We start from the raw sequence: 19,501 nt of genomic DNA, 5'->3' as shown, positions 1-19,501 counted from the left end.
TGCTTCATTCACTCTGAATTAGCCGTTCTGTTTTGGGAGGTGTTGTGGTTCATTCACACTAAATTAGCCTTTCTGTTTTGGGGGATGCTGTGGTTCATTCACACTGAATTAGCCGCAGTAGCTTTGAAAGAATAGAGTTCACACTTGTCAAATTCACATTTTATCGCAGTGCGAAATGGCATATTGCTGGGCACCTAATGTATTCCTATGGGCCTACCACAATTAATAAAATACTAGTGATTTTGTTTATTCCACATTTAAATAGCTGACATCCTTTACTATTTTTCGTATATCGTGTACAAATCACACCAGATGTATACAGGGCTGTGGAGTTGGAGTCGGAGCAATTTTGGGTACCTGGAGTCGGAGTTGGTGGCTTCAATAAACTTAGGAGTCTGCCAGTAACAATACAATATTTTTCATTCAATCTTACCATTTCTGTGTAATATAAGGTAACTGCCTAAATTATCCATTCAATATATTCACTCAGTTTACCCTAGGTTTGGTAAAATTGGATGAAAAAGATTGTATCATTAGTGGCCACCTTAAGGAGTAGGAGTTGAGGAGGAGCAGGGCTGTGGAGTTGGAGTCGGAGCAATTTTTGGGTACCTGGAGTCGGAGTCGGTGGTTTCATAAACTGAGGAGCCGGAGTTAGATGATTTTTGTACCAACTCCACAGCCCTGTATGTATATATGTATTTCATGAGAAGCACATATCTACAGTGTTTTTTGAAATGAGATTTTCAGGTCTGTTTATGACTGTAAATGAAAAAGCACATAAGTGATGGAGGTGAAACACACACATAAAAATGTAAATGCATAAAAAAAGCTCAATGCATGCTTTTCACGCAGAAGACGACCATATACAGGAAGAAATTGCTATTGTTTTTATAAATCACTGTAGGTCAATAGGAATACACTGGGTGTTCTGCAATATGCAATTTTGTATTGCCTTAAAGCGCATGTAAATTTAACAAGTTTGAACCTTGGCAAAAAGAGCCTCATGTTACTATTTACATGCACTCATTAGTCAAAAGTGCTGATGAGTACAAGGAAGCTGATGGCAGGTGAAATTCATTTTGCAGGAGCATTGAATGGCCTCCAGCTGTATTAATTGTTTTGTGCAATGCTGGTTAACCACCTTAGCACCACATTAATTGAAATCTACTGTTTTTGTTATGTATTATTTATCATTTTGTTTAAACCATTGTCACAATATAGTGACTGCAGCAAGTTTATATAGACCATGAGTCCTACTAATGTACCCCCTTGGTTACGCATATTATGTGTTGAGAACATCCTTAACATACGATCTGAATCAGGTTTATGGGTGATAGACAAAACTACTGTGTTCGATGTACACAATATTCTCATTGAATTCACAACAGCTGTGCACGGAAGTACATATGTAGTATATAGTAGTAAAGTATAACCATGATTAAATTGTAGACACTAACCACAAATTTAATAATCTATCAAACGTATTGATTTCAGGAGAAAACTTAGCTTAAAATCGTGTAGTTATTCCTAGAGCTGACAATAGTTGCGTGTAATGTTAGCATTCAAATGTACTTGTTTAAATTGGTATTATACTCCAAAAACTAAAATTTCAGTAACTACTCTTGGCTACATAAAAGAGCATTTGAAAGCATTCCCAAACATTCCCTATGTGTAAAAATGTATACTTTCACTGCAGAGAGCAGTTCAAGACAGTTTATATTTGTCTCACTGGCAAAAGCAGATTCTGCTCCATCCTCCCTCACCCTCTTCCCTCCATCTGCTGAAGAGACACATTGCCCTGGCAAAGGCTGAGTCACTTCAGCAGGAGTGAAGGCACATGCCTCAGAGATTTAGCTAGCAATTATTACATTTGCCATTAGCCAAAGTTAAGCTATCTTGAACTGCTCTCTGCAGTAAAAAGTACACATTTTTATACATAGGGAATGTTTGAGACTGCTTTCAAATGTTTTTTTCTATGTAGCTAAAAGTAGTTAGTACTGAAATGTTAGTTTGGGGAGTATAATCCCCTTTTCTAACATATTACAGCTCAGATAAAATATTAAGATGATACAAGAGTGACAGTATTCATAATAGGTCAGCTGGACGTCACACTAATGACCCAACTACACACACGGTTTTACTACAGCAGAGCTGTTATTTATTATACAGTACATAAAAGAATCCTATGTACACACCAGATATACAGTCTATACCAGATTGGTATATCTAATTTTTAACTTCTTGCAGCAGCGCAAGTAACTGGCTTTTTGATCGGTTTATATTTAAATTTTGGTAGACTAAGCACTGTTGTTACTATATTTCCAAGTTATTTATTATGATGCTTATCTGAGAAATAGAGAACATTTTATCCTTTTTTAAATTACAGTTTAAATGTATTAGGAGTTGGGTCATTTTTAATGACTTTGACTCCAGGTACCTAGATGTGGGAACTGTGTTAAGCTGCAAACGCAGCCAAACATGACCAAGTGTCAGGTATCCAAATGTCAAGTCAAGCCTTATGAACACGTAAAAAAGCCTGAATGAATTATTGCAAGTACTGTATACGGTCTCAGATGTTAAAAAGAAAAAAACAAAAACAAATCTATGTAAATCAGACCTAATACTTTCTGGACCAAGATTCCAGAACAAGTGCGCAGACAAGTTAAAGAGAAATTTCAGCCTAAACAAACATACTGCCATTAAGTTACATTAGTTATGTTAATTAAAATAGATAGGTGATATAATCTCTTACCCACCCTGTTTTAGGGCCTTTTTCCACTACCCTGCAATTTGCGATTTGATTCTCATCGCAAATTGCAAGGTACATTAAGCTAATGGAAACTGCAGCAGCAATTTCCATTAGTACGATCCGATTGCGATGCGATTTTGGTCCAAGCGCAATCGTCATCCTGCCGCATTTTGGATGCAATTGTGCTGTACTATTATGAGTATAGTAGCTCAATCTCAATCGCATGGTGGAAATTCAAATACGATTGCGATCGTAATCACAATCGCAATAACATTTCATAGTGGAAAAGAGCCCTAAAATAACAGACAAAGGTTTGTGATTTCATGGGGGCAGCAAAGGCTTGTGATTTCATGGGGGCAGCCATCTTTTTTGGTTGAAAGGAGGTGACAGGGAGTATGAGACACAGTTCCAACTGTCCTGTGTCCTGATCACCCCTCCCAGCTGCTAGGCAACGAGAACAACCCGAATAGCCCTGCTGCAGTCCATCATGAATGCGGCAGCCAGAATTATCCACTCCTCCCATCGCTCCATCACGACGGCTCCCCTCTGTGAATCAGATTCAAGATACTGAGTTTTCTCCTAGAAGATAAATTTTCATCTTCGATTTAAAATAACTTTCCAGCACTTTTCAACTAAAAAAGTACCCAAAAGTAGGTGAAAAAGTACTATCAAAATTATTTTGAGTATCTTCTTGCATTCTGGTGCCTTAAAAGGCAATTAAAAAGTTTAAAAATATCAGCTAGGAGAAAACTCAGGTGAAAAAGTGAATTGCATATGGGCCCGTGTCTGACCTACAAATCTGTCCACAAAACCTGTCCAACCTACTTTTCTGATTATACTCAGAGGTACACACCTAGCCGCTCACTCCGCTCCTTCAATGAACTTCGCCTGACCGCACCCCGCATTACCCAGTCCCATGCACGCCTCCAGGACTTCTCAAGAGCTGCTCCAACACTATGGAACTTCCTACCAGGGCTGTGGAGTCGGAGTCAGAGTCGTGGAGCCGGGCAATTTTGGGTGCCTGGAGTCGGAGTCGGGAAAAAATGCACTGACTCCGACTCCTAATGAATTTGTAACTGTAATTAAAATAGAAAATATGATAAAATGTTCTATTTCTCAGATAATAGGCATTAAAAATAATGTGTATATATACAGTATATATACAGTAATAGCTGTGCTTAGTATACAAAAATGAAATAAACCAATTAAAATTAGTTACTTGTGCTGCTTCAATAAAGCAGTCCCCGTATTTTTAAGGTCAGATATACATATCTGATTGTGACTGTATATATGATGTGTACACAGCAATCTCTTATATATGTTACGGCCAGAACCCGAAGTGTGGCCACTTCTAGTTCTGGCCGGCCACTTCGGGTTCTGGCCGGCCAATGCGCGAAGTGGCCGCAGCGCTGCGGCCAATGTGAGAAATGTTTTGTTGACGCCGTCTCGCCGCGGCCAAATTGATGACAAACTTGCTTAATTTTAATGAAATGTAGCCGGCGGCAATGTCATAGATGAAGCCGCCGGCTTTCGCGCACTGCCTCTCCCCGATCCCCCCTCCCTCCTCTCCCCGCCTCCCATTACAATACATAGCAGCCGGGCGGGGACATGCAGCCGGAGAGTCGTTCGTCGCGGCAGGGGAATGCAGAGCGGGTGCTGGCAGAAGCGATGTCTGCAGCCTCCCCCGCTCTGCTGCCCCTGCTGCGACGAACGACTCTCCGGCTGCATGTCCCCGCCCGGCTGCTACGTATTGTAATGGGAGGCGGCGAGAGGAGGGAGGGGGGATCGGGGAGAGGCAGTGCGCGAAAGCCGGCGGCTTCATCTATTCTATGACATTGCCGCCGGCTACATTTCATTAAATTAAGCATGTTTGTTATCAATTTGGCCGCGGCGAGACGGCTGTAAACATTCCATTTCTCACATTGGCCGCAGCGCTGCGGCCACTTCGCATATTGGCCGGCCAGAACCCGAAGTGGCCGGCCAGAACTAGAAGTGGCCACACTTCGGGTTCTGGCCGTAACATATATACTAAATAACATCTATGTTGTAAGAATAAAGCCTGATGTGTAGCTGTGTCACTAATAGAGATGGTCAACGAGATGGAAATAATTCTGCATTGATGCTGATTTATACAAATGTATGCACTCCCTTTGCTGATGAAATAAAATAATTTGATATGTTATTAAAATTTGGTTTGGTGACTACAAATTAAAGGGTAACTGAGACGGATGAAAAGTAAACTTTTATACATACCTGGGGCTTCCTTCAGCCCCCTTCAGGCTAATCAGTCCCTCACTGTCCTCCACCACCCGGATCTTCTGCTATGAGTCCTGGTAATTCAGCCAGTCAGCGCTGTCCGGCCGCATGCCGCTCCCACAGCCAGGAACATTCTGCACCTGCGCAATAGTGCTGCACAGGTGTAGTATGCTCCTGGCGGCGGAGTGTGTGCATGCGCACTACGCCTGACTGGCTCAAGTACCTGGACTCATAGCAGAAGATCCAGGTGGTGGAGGAGGACAACGAGGGACTGATTATCCTGAAGGCGGCTGGAGGAAGCCCCAGGTATGTATAAAACTTTAATTTCATCTGTCTCAGGTTTACTTTGTTACACAGTAGTACTATACTCTACATATGCACTCCCCACAGAGCTGCAGGGAATCCACTGAGAATGCTGTGCACATTGAACACAGAGGTGTTGTCTGTTTACAATCTCCTCATTCCCCTGCAGAGTACCTGCACATCATTCTTACATGTACCCACACTTACATTGCCTAGGGCCTGATAGATGTTCTTTGTTCCGGTTTGTACCTTTTACAAGTACTCTTACCAAGGACTAGTTTTAGTCTAAAGGGAATAAATATAGTAGTCTACATATCCTTCTCACTTCAGTTGTCTTGTAAAATTCCTAAGCGTTGGCAGTTAAGAGACGAATTTCATGTTACATACTTTTAATCAACAAAATTGTAATATGCAAATTAGAGGAGTCGGAGTCGTGGAGTCGGAGTCGGAGTCAGTGGAATCCTAAACTGAGGAGTCGGAGTCGGTGGATTTTTGGACCGACTCCACAGCCCTGCTTCCTACCTCCACCCATTAGGGCAGCCCCCTCCTTCAACATCTTCAAGAAGGCCATCAAAACTCACCTTTTCACTCTGGCCTACCACCCCTCACAAGTGCTCTAAACCTGCAGCTGAACTCTGGTCCCCCTAACTTTCGTGTCCCTACCTCTCCCTTTAGATTGTAAGCTTTCGGGCAGGGTCCTCCTCCTTTTGTGTCTTACCTGATCATGCACCTGCATTACTTACTGTGCACCCATGCTATGCATTTGAGTGAACTCAACTTGCCTTATCTCCATGCTCATTACCTTGTACTCATACTGTGCTGCGTGATCTGTTTTTTCTTGTATTCCTGTATTGTCTTATTGCTGTATGTCACCCCTAAATATTGTCTGTAACCTAAACTAATGTCCAGCGCTGCATAATATGTTGGCGCTTTATAAATACAATAAATAATATCAGAAATCCCATAATGCTTTGCACAGCATAAGGGGAAAAAATGCCTGGGCAGTTTACTTTGATGGGGCAGAGCTTAGCTTCTAAGCAGGTAAAAATTAGGCTTGGGTATGAAAAACAAGGTTCTGATGCTGTGAACCTGTTAAAGAAACACCAAGCCTATTCAGTGCTGCCGAGTAGATTTTTAGTCTGGAGGTTCACTTTAATTAAAGTAGGCATGAACTCCAGGGCTGTGGAGTCGGCCCAAAAATCATCCAACTCCAACTCCAGGTACCCAAAATGGCTCCGACTCCTTGACTCCGACTCCTTAGTCTAATACTTACCAGGACTGTGGATTTGGTAAGAAATCATCCGACTCTTCAGTTTATGAATCCACTGACTCCGACTCCAGGTACCCAAAACTGCTCTGGCTCCTCAACTCCAACTCCAGCTCTGACTCCACAGCCCTGATGAACTCTTGCACAGGACAGAAGGAAAACAGAGAAATGCGCCCTGCATGTATTTAGAGAGTTTAGCCAGTCTGAATGCCCCTCATCTGTGTCTAATCACAAGTAATTGTAATTGTAATTTGATCTCTCCCCTGTGTCAGTTGACTGCCATGGCAGATAAGCTTATTTGAAAGCACAGGATGTTAACAATATGTTAACAATATCTCTGCTTCCATGACAGCAGAAAGTAGACACACTGCAGATGTATTGCAGTCATTTTATCAGCCTTAACAGAATTTTTTTTCTTTAAAGGTTACAATGCAGTTGCGTATCTTTTAGAGCAGAGATAAATTCTGAGTTCAGATCCGCTTTAAACTCAACGTTGCCTCCACTGATGCTTTTTCTAGGTATGTTACTCCAAAACTGCAAAAAACAAAAGATCAGCCTGACAGCCAGTCAACTGACATTTTTTACAAAGAGAAGTTGAAATACCTTTTACAGGGGAAGCAGTGGCCCTTCCATTTTCCCCTCACATATACAGCATGCCTCTATGCTTATAATCAACCTACAAGTAGCAATTCCTTGCTAGTCATCTCTTCACAGCAGTCAAACTAGTATACATGAATTATGGAAATCGCCTTGAAGCTTCACTATTTCTGAAAAAAATCAAACACATCTAAGAAATGGAAAAATCTTATGCTGGGAGCTTAGAAAATGAGACAGATTTTCATTCACACATGTGAGTAGGGTGGTTGGACTTTAATAACCTAGAAAATCACTGAATGCTTTGCACCCTGTGCATTGTGACTGCATGATAGGACAGATCTTCTCACATGGCTTGGTTGCAGTGGCTCCACAGATGGCAGGTAGGGAACCCTGAAGAGAGAGGAATATGGAGGCTGTCATTTTATTTCTGTAATACACAATGCCAGTTGCCTTACTTCTGTGCTGATGCTCTGCAGATGTGTGACTCAAAACCTCAGCATAACAGCCAGGCAACTGGTATTGTTTATGAGGAAATTAGGATGGCAGCCTCCATTTCCCTCTCACTTCAAGTTCCTTTTAAGAATATCTTCATTTCTTTTCTCTCTGTTGTGACTTTTGCTATGTTATCCTTTGTACTTTCCATGTCAGCTCCCTCACATTACAGTTTGAAGCATAACTAAGAAAAATGTGTACAGTTGGGGAAGACTGAAAAATGTGCGAGTTTGTGGGCTGACTGAGAGATAACTCTATCTCCTATGGTCCGAAACCTGTTGTTTTGTCATATTTGAACTGCTTACTTTTTTCGCTATAGCGGTCCCTTTAATTATGACATAGCTGTGGTAGTTTTGTATTTATTCTGGTAATGTAATGGAAAATTAGGTTTGTTACATTGAGCAAATGTTGGTAATAGAGGCTATTTATTAGACAAATAGCATTTTAATGTTTTTCCTTTCTTGTAGGCAGTAAATCGGACAACTCGCAATGGATAACGACAGCATTGTCCCAAGTATTACTGAGCTTGAAGGATATCTCACTGAACACAACTCCAATGTTGTATGGTTACTTGTTGGTGAGTTCTGTTTTTGCTAGCTACTTTCTCATTATTTAGTCAAGACTGATTTTGTACAGCACTCGGCTCTCAAACTGATGTTCGAGGGATCAAAACCCGAGCATTGGTTGTGTATAAGCACCTTAAAGGGGATCCATAGCGACTCACAGCAGAACATAAATATTTTACATTAACCTATTCCAAACCGACGTACTTGGACTCTACTTCCTGCCGGTGGCTGTGTGGCTTTAACAGGACGAAGATTTCAACTGTTTGCCATTGTCGTGCACTCACGCCCTTCACAACCTCTGTTGTATGGTTAGTGGTTAGGTGGGAGCACTGTAGGAAAAATAAGGCAGCATTATGTGTATTATGCATTATATAAGGCTGCATTAGGAAGCAGGATGACGCGAGCATATTTGTTTTTTATTTCAACTCTTTAATTGTTTTTATCTATTCTATGTCTGTATCTCGTTCTCTAAAGGTGGCCATACACACATCGATTTTCTAAATTGTTTCCTTGCAGATTCGATTCATCTGCTGGGAATCGATACCCCAAAATTTCAGATCGATTGATTTTTTTTTGACTAAAAATCGATTGAAAGTATCGATTGGACAGAATGAAACCTTTTAAATAAAATCGGGGGCAGGTCAAGAGCATTGGCAGATCAATGGCCAATAGCTTTGCACTGCATCGAGCAGTGCAACTCTGCAGTTCTATCAATTTTCAATAGTTTCCCTGCTGGAAACCATTGGAGGCCTGGAACCCACTAGAAAGCGCTATCGCAATCATTAGCAGTTTGTGATAGTGTTTTGGGAGCGATTTCCCTGCTCCTATACAATTTGTTAGAATGGAAATGCTGCATGTCCTGTGATTGCAATCACTCTAGTGAAATCTGTCCCATCCATTTAAATTGGCAGAGCGTTTAGGGAAATCGCTAGCGATTGAAAGCGCTTCCTAAACACTCAAAAAAACGCTCTGGTGGCCCTGTCCTTAAACTGAAATGCAGTGTATGGAAGGATTCGATTCCTTTTGAATCAATTATTTCCCGAAAGGAATCAATTGTGTTGGAACATTTGGTGGAAATCTGTAAGAGTATGGCCAGCTTTAATACTATATTCTTTCTTATATTAAAAAGTGTTACATGTGTCTACTATGTAAAGTTATGCTATTGTATGGATGGATTGTTGGCTGATCAGTTTGTGAGCTCTTGCCAACAACTATCATTCTAGCACAAATAGTCTAACATAGACATGTACTACGTAGTGCATATTTACCTTGGGGCTGTGTTTACCCTTTAAATCAGTCATTTTTGTTTTGCATTGTAATTCCCATTTATAGAAACATGCAAAGCATCCTAAAGGGAAATCCGAAAGTGTGTATGTACCCTAGCTCTGTATTGTGACACGTTTGCCATATTGCTAGAATATCAACAATTTTCTGGGGTAGTTGTTTTCAGCCTCGTCTTCTGCAAAACTTTCTATCTCTAACATATTGAGATTGTTCTTCAGCAAAACCTTTATTGGCTCATCATAATTATTAATCTTTCCTATTTTTTTTAAATCCTGGCAAGATCTGTAGGATCACACTTTTATTTTCTCCAGTGACGACAGGCCTGGGAAATTCCCAGTGTGTCTCCTCTGTCTAGAAAAGTGTTAATAATGCTTCATTATAAATTTATAAAGACACAAAATACTTCTATACACAGGCCTGTCACAGTTGTGCACATCAATAAGCTACCATCCCGATTTTTTTTTTCATGTTCAGTTATATTATCTGTTTAACAACTGTTGTGTTTTTTTTTAATCTTTTTACTATTTGTTTATTTTTCTTTTGCAGCTACTATCTTATCTTGTGGATGGATTATTTATTTAACTTATTATAATTCCCGGAACATAGGACTCATTTTAACTTTGGTACTAAACCGATTGTACAAACATGGATACATACACATTGGTAAGTACTCCTGTTCCAACACAATGTAGCAGCAGATTGTATCATTTGAGCCAACTAGACCAGTTTACTCTATTATTCAGCAAGTATGTTATTCGGCAAGTACTTGGACACTGTGTGTTTTCTTAATAAAAATTATTTGGATGTTCACATCTGAAACAAAATTGTCTGCATGCCTTTACTTTGTCTTTGTGATGTACTATTCTTCAGACATCTCCATTTCCAGCTTGTTGTGTTCAAAGGGTTGGCAAAAGCAAATTGCCAGTGTTCTGTCTAGTTTATTCAGCTGTAAGGAAAATGATCTCTACTCTGCTTATAGTCACTGAATTCTGCTTGTCTTTGCAACGTTTGCTCAGTTTTTATTTACTGCAATTAGTGATCAAAGAAAACTGTCAGTAAAGTGTCAACAAACCCCTTTGTTTCAAACTCCAGAAGTTCCCATGCTATGGCTAATCTGTTTAAACAAGGGAAACAGTTTGACTATACTTTTGAGGTGGACTAGGAAGATCTCTTTTGTTGTGTAAAAAATATATATTTAATCTTTTTATGTATGTGTTTATTTCCTGGAGGAGTTTTTCAGACTTGCAGGGCAGTGCTGCACCAGTACCTTTAAAGTACAGTACCTTTGCACCATCCAGCATGCAAAAAAACACTCTCAAATAATGTTGCCTGGATTAACTACAGTTTCGTATTACTTGTTTCTCTATTTATTTTTGGTACAATTTTTTTGTATGGTTGGGGCTGAAAAGATATTGCCTAGATTTAGCTCATCAAAGCTAATGTGTATTTTCATCACATATGGCCACTGAACAAAAAATGTTTTAACAGCAATGCCCTACAAAAGCAACCACTACTGATTCACACAAGTATTTTTCACTTATACAAATGATTTGCTGACTTCCATACAAGTTTCCATGCACAGAGTTCTGAAACATTTTTGTGATTTTTGTGTTGTATTTTGTATGATTTTGTTTGCTGTTGCATGTTTTCACAAGCGTCTCTAGACACACTTTGCAATGTACTTATGTGCAGGTGCAATATGGCACCATGAAATTACTTGCCGGTGAACGTTTAATTGATATCTTTGTGCACAGCAGAAATGTTACGCAATGCTCTTCAGGGCACCTTAATGCATCCAATTACATTAAATTGCAGCTTTGAAATGTGTTTTCAAACACTGAAACTGTGTACAGTGTGCCACAAACAATTTAAAGTGACACTGAAGCGAAAAAAAAGTGATATAATAATAATCAAACATTTATATAGTGCTTTCTCCTGTCAGACTCAAAGCGCTCAAGAGCTGCAGTCACTGGGACGCGCTCAGGAGGCCACCCTGCAGTGTTAGGGGAGTCTTGCCTTGAACTCCCTACTGAATAGGTATTGACCCTAGCCAGGATTCAAACCCTGGCCTACCACGTCAAAGGCAGTGCCCTTAACCAGTACACTATCCAGCCACTGCAGTACACTATCCAGCCACTGATATAATGAATTGTATGTGTAGTACAAATAAGTAATTGCTTAGTAGAACGTAGAGTCCAGCACCATCAGTTGTATTAATGCTCTTTATTATAAAAGACACATTGACAAAAGAAGCAACGTTTCGGAGGGGACCCCCTCCTTTCTCAAGCCAAAGTCAGTGTCTGAACATATGCTCTAAATCACACATTTATATACACATACAGACATGGAGATAACCAATCACATTTGATGTCTGCCTGTGGCGACCAATCACTTACCACCACCTTGGGCGGACTTGATAGAGAACTGTGTCTTTCATATTCAAATGTGAGCAGACGCTCACCAGCCTGTGATGCGCAGGAATGGGGGAGGAGAGTGCCGGACGCACTAGGCTCGTCTCCACACAACGCCGACCACTCAGCCCAGAGGAGCTGGAGAACGTCATCAGGTCACGCCTCTTGACGAGGCGGACCTGATGGGAAACCTCCGTGGCTGCGAGCGCGCGGCGTAGCCGCCGCCCCCTGTGGTGTCAGCGTCACCAAGTCACATGGTCGGAATGTAAACAGACCGGCCTCGTGCTTGAAGTGGGACGTAACACACAGCGCTGACCACCACGCCCCCCTCCCTCCGCGCAACACGCTGGAAAACATAAACAAAGAGACCTCATTACAGTCAATCAGTGTAACAACAGCGAAAGCCATCAATCTGTAAGCTTCATGGTACTATTATCATGGAAAAATGATTGAGTTGGTAAATATAGCTAATAACCATGAGACAACGTAGCAATAACAAATATGGAAATAAACAATATTCAGAGGAGCAATTAAAGGAACGGTTGCATGTCATATTCTCTATTTAGCCCCCTTGGTTCTAACGTATCTAATCTGCGGATCCATACAGCCTCTCTATAAAGGAGTTTGGTTAGCCTATTACCTCCTCTTCTAGAAATAGGTACCTGTTCTAATATTTGGAACCTAAGCTGACTTACTGTATGCCCTGCTTGCGTGAAATGTGCCGATACTGCTAGCTCACAATTTTTATTCCTAATAGTACTTCTATGGGAAGCTAGTCTAGCTTTCACGGGTTGTGTGGTTTGGCCAATGTAAAGAAGTCCACACGGACACTTGAGGGCATAGACTACATATCTTGAGTTACAGTCATAATGACCAAAAATCTTATAGGTGGTGCCCAACCGGGGATGTCTAATTACTGGACCTCTGATAACACTGTTGCAATTCACACAATTTAAAGGGATACTGTAGGGGGGTCGGGGGAAAATGAGCTGAACTTACCCGGGGCTTCTAATGGTCCCCCGCAGACATCCTGTGTTGGCGCAGCCACTCACCGATGCTCCGGCCCCGCCTCCAGTTCACTTCTGGAATTTCTGACTTTAAAGTCAGAAAACCACTGCGCCTGCGTTGCCGTGTCCTCGCTCCCGCTGATGTCACCAGGAGTGTACTGCGCAGACACAGACCATACTGGGCCTGCGCTGTGCGCTCTTGATGACATCAGTGGGATCGAGGACACGGCAACGCAGGCGCAGTGGTTTTCTGACTTTAAAGTCTGAAATTCCAGAAGTGAACCGGAGGCGGGGCCGGAGGATCGGTGAGCGGCTGCGCGGGTACAGGATGTCTGCGGGGGACCATTAGAAGCCCCGGGTAAGTTCAGCTCATTTTCCCCCGACCCCCCTACAGTATCCCTTTAAACAAGGGTAAGTACCAAAAGGGCGACTGGAGGGATTGGGTTGTGGACAGCCTGAACCGAAATCTGCCCTCACTAATTTATCTCTAAGTGTAGGGGCACGTTTGTATGACATTAATGGCAAATTTTGGAACTCAACAACATTAGGTAAACCCTCTTTTAAAATGTTCCAGTTGCGGCGAATGACCTCTGCAATTCTGGAACTATGGATGTTAAATTGAGAAACAAATGGAATCCTTTTATTGTGTCCTCTCCTACGATTGGCATTATCTGATCTGCCTTCCTCTAATTTGTGTCTAGCCTTACTCAGCAGGTGCTTAGGATATTTTCTCTGAATGAACCTATTTTCAATCTCATCCAATCTCTGTTGTTTCAAAAGTGGATCATCCACTATACGATTAACACGCTGGAACTGACTATTGGGAATTGAAGTTAATGTGGCAGGGGGATGGAAACTCCCGTAACACAGTGTGGAATTAACGTCAGTGGGCTTTGTGTATAAGTCTGTGCTCAGCCCTTTATCTGACAACCTAACCACCGTGTCAAGGAAGCTAACCTCACCCCTGTCACAATGTATGGTCAATTTGATAGCTGGACACTTTTCATGTACTTGTTGAATAAATTCCACTAGGCTCGAATGTGGCCCCGCCCATATGCAAAAAACATCATCGATATATCTGTACCAACACTGGGCAAAAGAAGTAAATAAAGTGTTACTGTAAATAAACGATTCCTCATATAGATTCATAAAGATGTTTGCATAGGATGGGGCCACATTCGAGCCCATAGCTGTGCCCCTAATCTGTAAATAAAATTGGTCCTCAAATAGAAAAAAATTGCAAGTTAACACTAGTTTCAATAGGCTACAAAGAAACCTAATCTGACCCATATCAAAATCAGATGCGCACATCAAGATATGTTCAACAGCCTCTACACCCCCATCATGTGGGATGGAGGTGTAGAGGCTTTCAACATCAAGTGTAACCAACAGTGCCCCCTCTGGAATAGGGGGAAGTCTACGAATAGTTTCCAAAAACATGGTGGTGTCCCTTAAATACGATTTCCCCGCAACCACATATGGTCTCAACATAACGTCCAGGTATTTGGCTAAAGGGGAGAAAATGGAGTCTATGCCCGCCACTATAGGACGCCCAGGAGGGGCTTGTCTATTCTTGTGTATTTTGGGACATATGTAAAACACTGGAACCACCGGATCCTTTTGTATTAGGTATTCAAACAATTTATCATCAATGATGTTATCCAATCGAGCTTGTTGTAAAAAATCCAGGATTTTCTTCTGAAAGGCCGGCATAGGATTCGAAGCCAACTTAACATAGGTGGAAGTATCCGATAATAGACGATAAATTTCATTCCTATAGTACTGGGTGTCCATAATCACCACCGCTCCTCCCTTATCTGCCTGTTTAATTGTAATGGATTTATTATTAGCCAGTTCACTAATGGCCACACGCTCTTCCGGGGTCAAATTATGTTGTATATGAAAATCTCCATATGGATGAAATCTATTGACTATATTGTCCACTTGCTCTTTAACTCTAGTGACAAAGTTCTCTATTATCTGGCATGTGGGAGGAGAAAATTGACTCTTATTCCTTAAAGTAGTATCCCTCAAGGATAAACAGTTGTCTTCCATCGGTCTAGGGGGGAACCAACACTCACGTGGGACACTAAAATAATATTTAAGCCTTATTGTGCGAAAAAATCTAGATAAATCAATATCCAGATCAACTAATTGAGGCCAATGAGTAGGGGCAAATGAAAGACCCTTTTCCAGTAGCGACTGCTGAGCAATAGATAGGGACACAGAGGAGATGTTGACAACTATTGACTTATTTACTTCACATTGGACTTCTGAGATCTCATTTGTCTGGGCTTCTGTCTTAGACGTTCTTTTATGTTTCCTCCCGCCCCTGCGCTTTCTTCGGCGCTTGACGGGTTGCCCGAGGATGAATGGGAAGAAGGCTGTGGATCTGTCGAGTCCCCCCGTTGTCCACGTTCATACGGTTTTGGACGTGCCTCTCGTCTTTTTCGATTATGAGGTCTCTGCCAACTGTAGACATAACCAGTAAGGTAATCTGATGCGTCTCTTTGGAACTTCTCCCTTTTGATAACTTCGATGCTCTTTTTGTGATTCTGTACCATGGTACTCAACTCCACCGCAAATCTTGCATAATCATCAGAATTAGAATTATCGAATAATCTTTGTTTCAAATCACTGATCTGTGCATCCAACTTAGGAAGTTCCACCATGATGCGATCTATGGTCAACAACATCGCGTCAAACGACGCCTTATTCCAAATCATAGTCCAGGTGTGGCAGAAATCATTATCAGTGGGAAACATCAAGGGGCTCACATTCGATCTAATGCCCCTGGGAATCCTGCCCACTCTGCGATATTCGGCCAGAGTGGTGGCATGTAATTCTAGGGAGACTCTCAATTTAGACAACTTTTCCAACTGTTTTCGTATAGCTTTGTCATCCACGGTATTAAGGAACGCTACTTCAGTTGTAACCTGTGACATAATCCTGTCAGTGTCCTCCGATGAAAAGGAGAAAACCAGCTTGTTGAGGTCTGCAGTCTCCATGATAGCAGGGTGCAGATCTGATGCTATGTCAGACGTAGAAAGTACTTGTGGATCGCACACCTGTATTTGTGCTGGTGATGTGCCTGGACCAGAAGATAGGTAGCACTCCCGTCTCCAATTGCTTAGTAGAACGTAGAGTCCAGCACCATCAGTTGTATTAATGCTCTTTATTATAAAAGACACATTGACAAAAGAAGCAACGTTTCGGAGGGGACCCCCTCCTTTCTCAAGCCAAAGTCAGTGTCTGAACATATGCTCTAAATCACACATTTATATACACATACAGACATGGAGATAACCAATCACATTTGATGTCTGCCTGTGGCGACCAATCACTTACCACCACCTTGGGCGGACTTGATAGAGAACTGTGTCTTTCATATTCAAATGTGAGCAGACGCTCACCAGCCTGTGATGCGCAGGAATGGGGGAGGAGAGTGCCGGACGCACTAGGCTCGTCTCCACACAACGCCGACCACTCAGCCCAGAGGAGCTGGAGAACGTCATCAGGTCACGCCTCTTGACGAGGCGGACCTGATGGGAAACCTCCGTGGCTGCGAGCGCGCGGCGTAGCCGCCGCCCCCTGTGGTGTCAGCGTCACCAAGTCACATGGTCGGAATGTAAACAGACCGGCCTCGTGCTTGAAGTGGGACGTAACACACAGCGCTGACCACCACGCCCCCCTCCCTCCGCGCAACACGCTGGAAAACATAAACAAAGAGACCTCATTACAGTCAATCAGTGTAACAACAGCGAAAGCCATCAATCTGTAAGCTTCATGGTACTATTATCATGGAAAAATGATTGAGTTGGTAAATATAGCTAATAACCATGAGACAACGTAGCAATAACAAATATGGAAATAAACAATATTCAGAGGAGCAATTAAAGGAACGGTTGCATGTCATATTCTCTATTTAGCCCCCTTGGTTCTAACGTATCTAATCTGCGGATCCATACAGCCTCTCTATAAAGGAGTTTGGTTAGACGAGAGGCACGTCCAAAACCGTATGAACGTGGACAACGGGGGGACTCGACAGATCCACAGCCTTCTTCCCATTCATCCTCGGGCAACCCGTCAAGCGCCGAAGAAAGCGCAGGGGCGGGAGGAAACATAAAAGAACGTCTAAGACAGAAGCCCAGACAAATGAGATCTCAGAAGTCCAATGTGAAGTAAATAAGTCAATAGTTGTCAACATCTCCTCTGTGTCCCTATCTATTGCTCAGCAGTCGCTACTGGAAAAGGGTCTTTCATTTGCCCCTACTCATTGGCCTCAATTAGTTGATCTGGATATTGATTTATCTAGATTTTTTCGCACAATAAGGCTTAAATATTATTTTAGTGTCCCACGTGAGTGTTGGTTCCCCCCTAGACCGATGGAAGACAACTGTTTATCCTTGAGGGATACTACTTTAAGGAATAAGAGTCAATTTTCTCCTCCCACATGCCAGATAATAGAGAACTTTGTCACTAGAGTTAAAGAGCAAGTGGACAATATAGTCAATAGATTTCATCCATATGGAGATTTTCATATACAACATAATTTGACCCCGGAAGAGCGTGTGGCCATTAGTGAACTGGCTAATAATAAATCCATTACAATTAAACAGGCAGATAAGGGAGGAGCGGTGGTGATTATGGACACCCAGTACTATAGGAATGAAATTTATCGTCTATTATCGGATACTTCCACCTATGTTAAGTTGGCTTCGAATCCTATGCCGGCCTTTCAGAAGAAAATCCTGGATTTTTTACAACAAGCTCGATTGGATAACATCATTGATGATAAATTGTTTGAATACCTAATACAAAAGGATCCGGTGGTTCCAGTGTTTTACATATGTCCCAAAATACACAAGAATAGACAAGCCCCTCCTGGGCGTCCTATAGTGGCGGGCATAGACTCCATTTTCTCCCCTTTAGCCAAATACCTGGACGTTATGTTGAGACCATATGTGGTTGCGGGGAAATCGTATTTAAGGGACACCACCATGTTTTTGGAAACTATTCGTAGACTTCCCCCTATTCCAGAGGGGGCACTGTTGGTTACACTTGATGTTGAAAGCCTCTACACCTCCATCCCACATGATGGGGGTGTAGAGGCTGTTGAACATATCTTGATGTGCGCATCTGATTTTGATATGGGTCAGATTAGGTTTCTTTGTAGCCTATTGAAACTAGTGTTAACTTGCAATTTTTTTCTATTTGAGGACCAATTTTATTTACAGATTAGGGGCACAGCTATGGGCTCGAATGTGGCCCCATCCTATGCAAACATCTTTATGAATCTATATGAGGAATCGTTTATTTACAGTAACACTTTATTTACTTCTTTTGCCCAGTGTTGGTACAGATATATCGATGATGTTTTTTGCATATGGGCGGGGCCACATTCGAGCCTAGTGGAATTTATTCAACAAGTACATGAAAAGTGTCCAGCTATCAAATTGACCATACATTGTGACAGGGGTGAGGTTAGCTTCCTTGACACGGTGGTTAGGTTGTCAGATAAAGGGCTGAGCACAGACTTATACACAAAGCCCACTGACGTTAATTCCACACTGTGTTACGGGAGTTTCCATCCCCCTGCCACATTAACTTCAATTCCCAATAGTCAGTTCCAGCGTGTTAATCGTATAGTGGATGATCCACTTTTGAAACAACAGAGATTGGATGAGATTGAAAATAGGTTCATTCAGAGAAAATATCCTAAGCACCTGCTGAGTAAGGCTAGACACAAATTAGAGGAAGGCAGATCAGATAATGCCAATCGTAGGAGAGGACACAATAAAAGGATTCTATTTGTTTCTCAATTTAACATCCATAGTTCCAGAATTGCAGAGGTCATTCGCCGCAACTGGAACATTTTAAAAGAGGGTTTACCTAATGTTGTTGAGTTCCAAAATTTGCCATTAATGTCATACAAACGTGCCCCTACACTTAGAGATAAATTAGTGAGGGCAGATTTCGGTTCAGGCTGTCCACAACCCAATCCCTCCAGTCGCCCTTTTGGTACTTACCCTTGTTTAAATTGTGTGAATTGCAACAGTGTTATCAGAGGTCCAGTAATTAGACATCCCCGGTTGGGCACCACCTATAAGATTTTTGGTCATTATGACTGTAACTCAAGATATGTAGTCTATGCCCTCAAGTGTCCGTGTGGACTTCTTTACATTGGCCAAACCACACAACCCGTGAAAGCTAGACTAGCTTCCCATAGAAGTACTATTAGGAATAAAAATTGTGAGCTAGCAGTATCGGCACATTTCACGCAAGCAGGGCATACAGTAAGTCAGCTTAGGTTCCAAATATTAGAACAGGTACCTATTTCTAGAAGAGGAGGTAATAGGCTAACCAAACTCCTTTATAGAGAGGCTGTATGGATCCGCAGATTAGATACGTTAGAACCAAGGGGGCTAAATAGAGAATATGACATGCAACCGTTCCTTTAATTGCTCCTCTGAATATTGTTTATTTCCATATTTGTTATTGCTACGTTGTCTCATGGTTATTAGCTATATTTACCAACTCAATCATTTTTCCATGATAATAGTACCATG

General features: G+C 41.9%; 1 protein-coding gene across 1 annotated transcript in view; it reads left to right on the top strand.

Annotated features, from left to right (window-relative positions):
• The window catches only part of BLTP1 (bridge-like lipid transfer protein family member 1), a 399,009-nt gene that overhangs the window by 14,660 nt on the left and 364,848 nt on the right, over window positions 1-19,501 (top strand). The window contains exons 2-3 of the mRNA XM_068280272.1: window positions 8,132-8,241; window positions 10,061-10,177. Coding sequence (XP_068136373.1) covers window positions 8,154-8,241; window positions 10,061-10,177 — 205 coding nt within the window. The 5' untranslated portion in view covers window positions 8,132-8,153. The remainder of the gene's footprint in view (window positions 1-8,131; window positions 8,242-10,060; window positions 10,178-19,501) is intronic.

This window comes from Hyperolius riggenbachi, chromosome 1, assembly GCF_040937935.1.
Source record: "Hyperolius riggenbachi isolate aHypRig1 chromosome 1, aHypRig1.pri, whole genome shotgun sequence".
NCBI classification, from domain to species: domain Eukaryota; kingdom Metazoa; phylum Chordata; class Amphibia; order Anura; family Hyperoliidae; genus Hyperolius; species Hyperolius riggenbachi.
The sequence above is the reverse complement of the archived record's forward strand: the minus strand, read 5'-3'. Positions and strand labels throughout refer to the sequence as shown.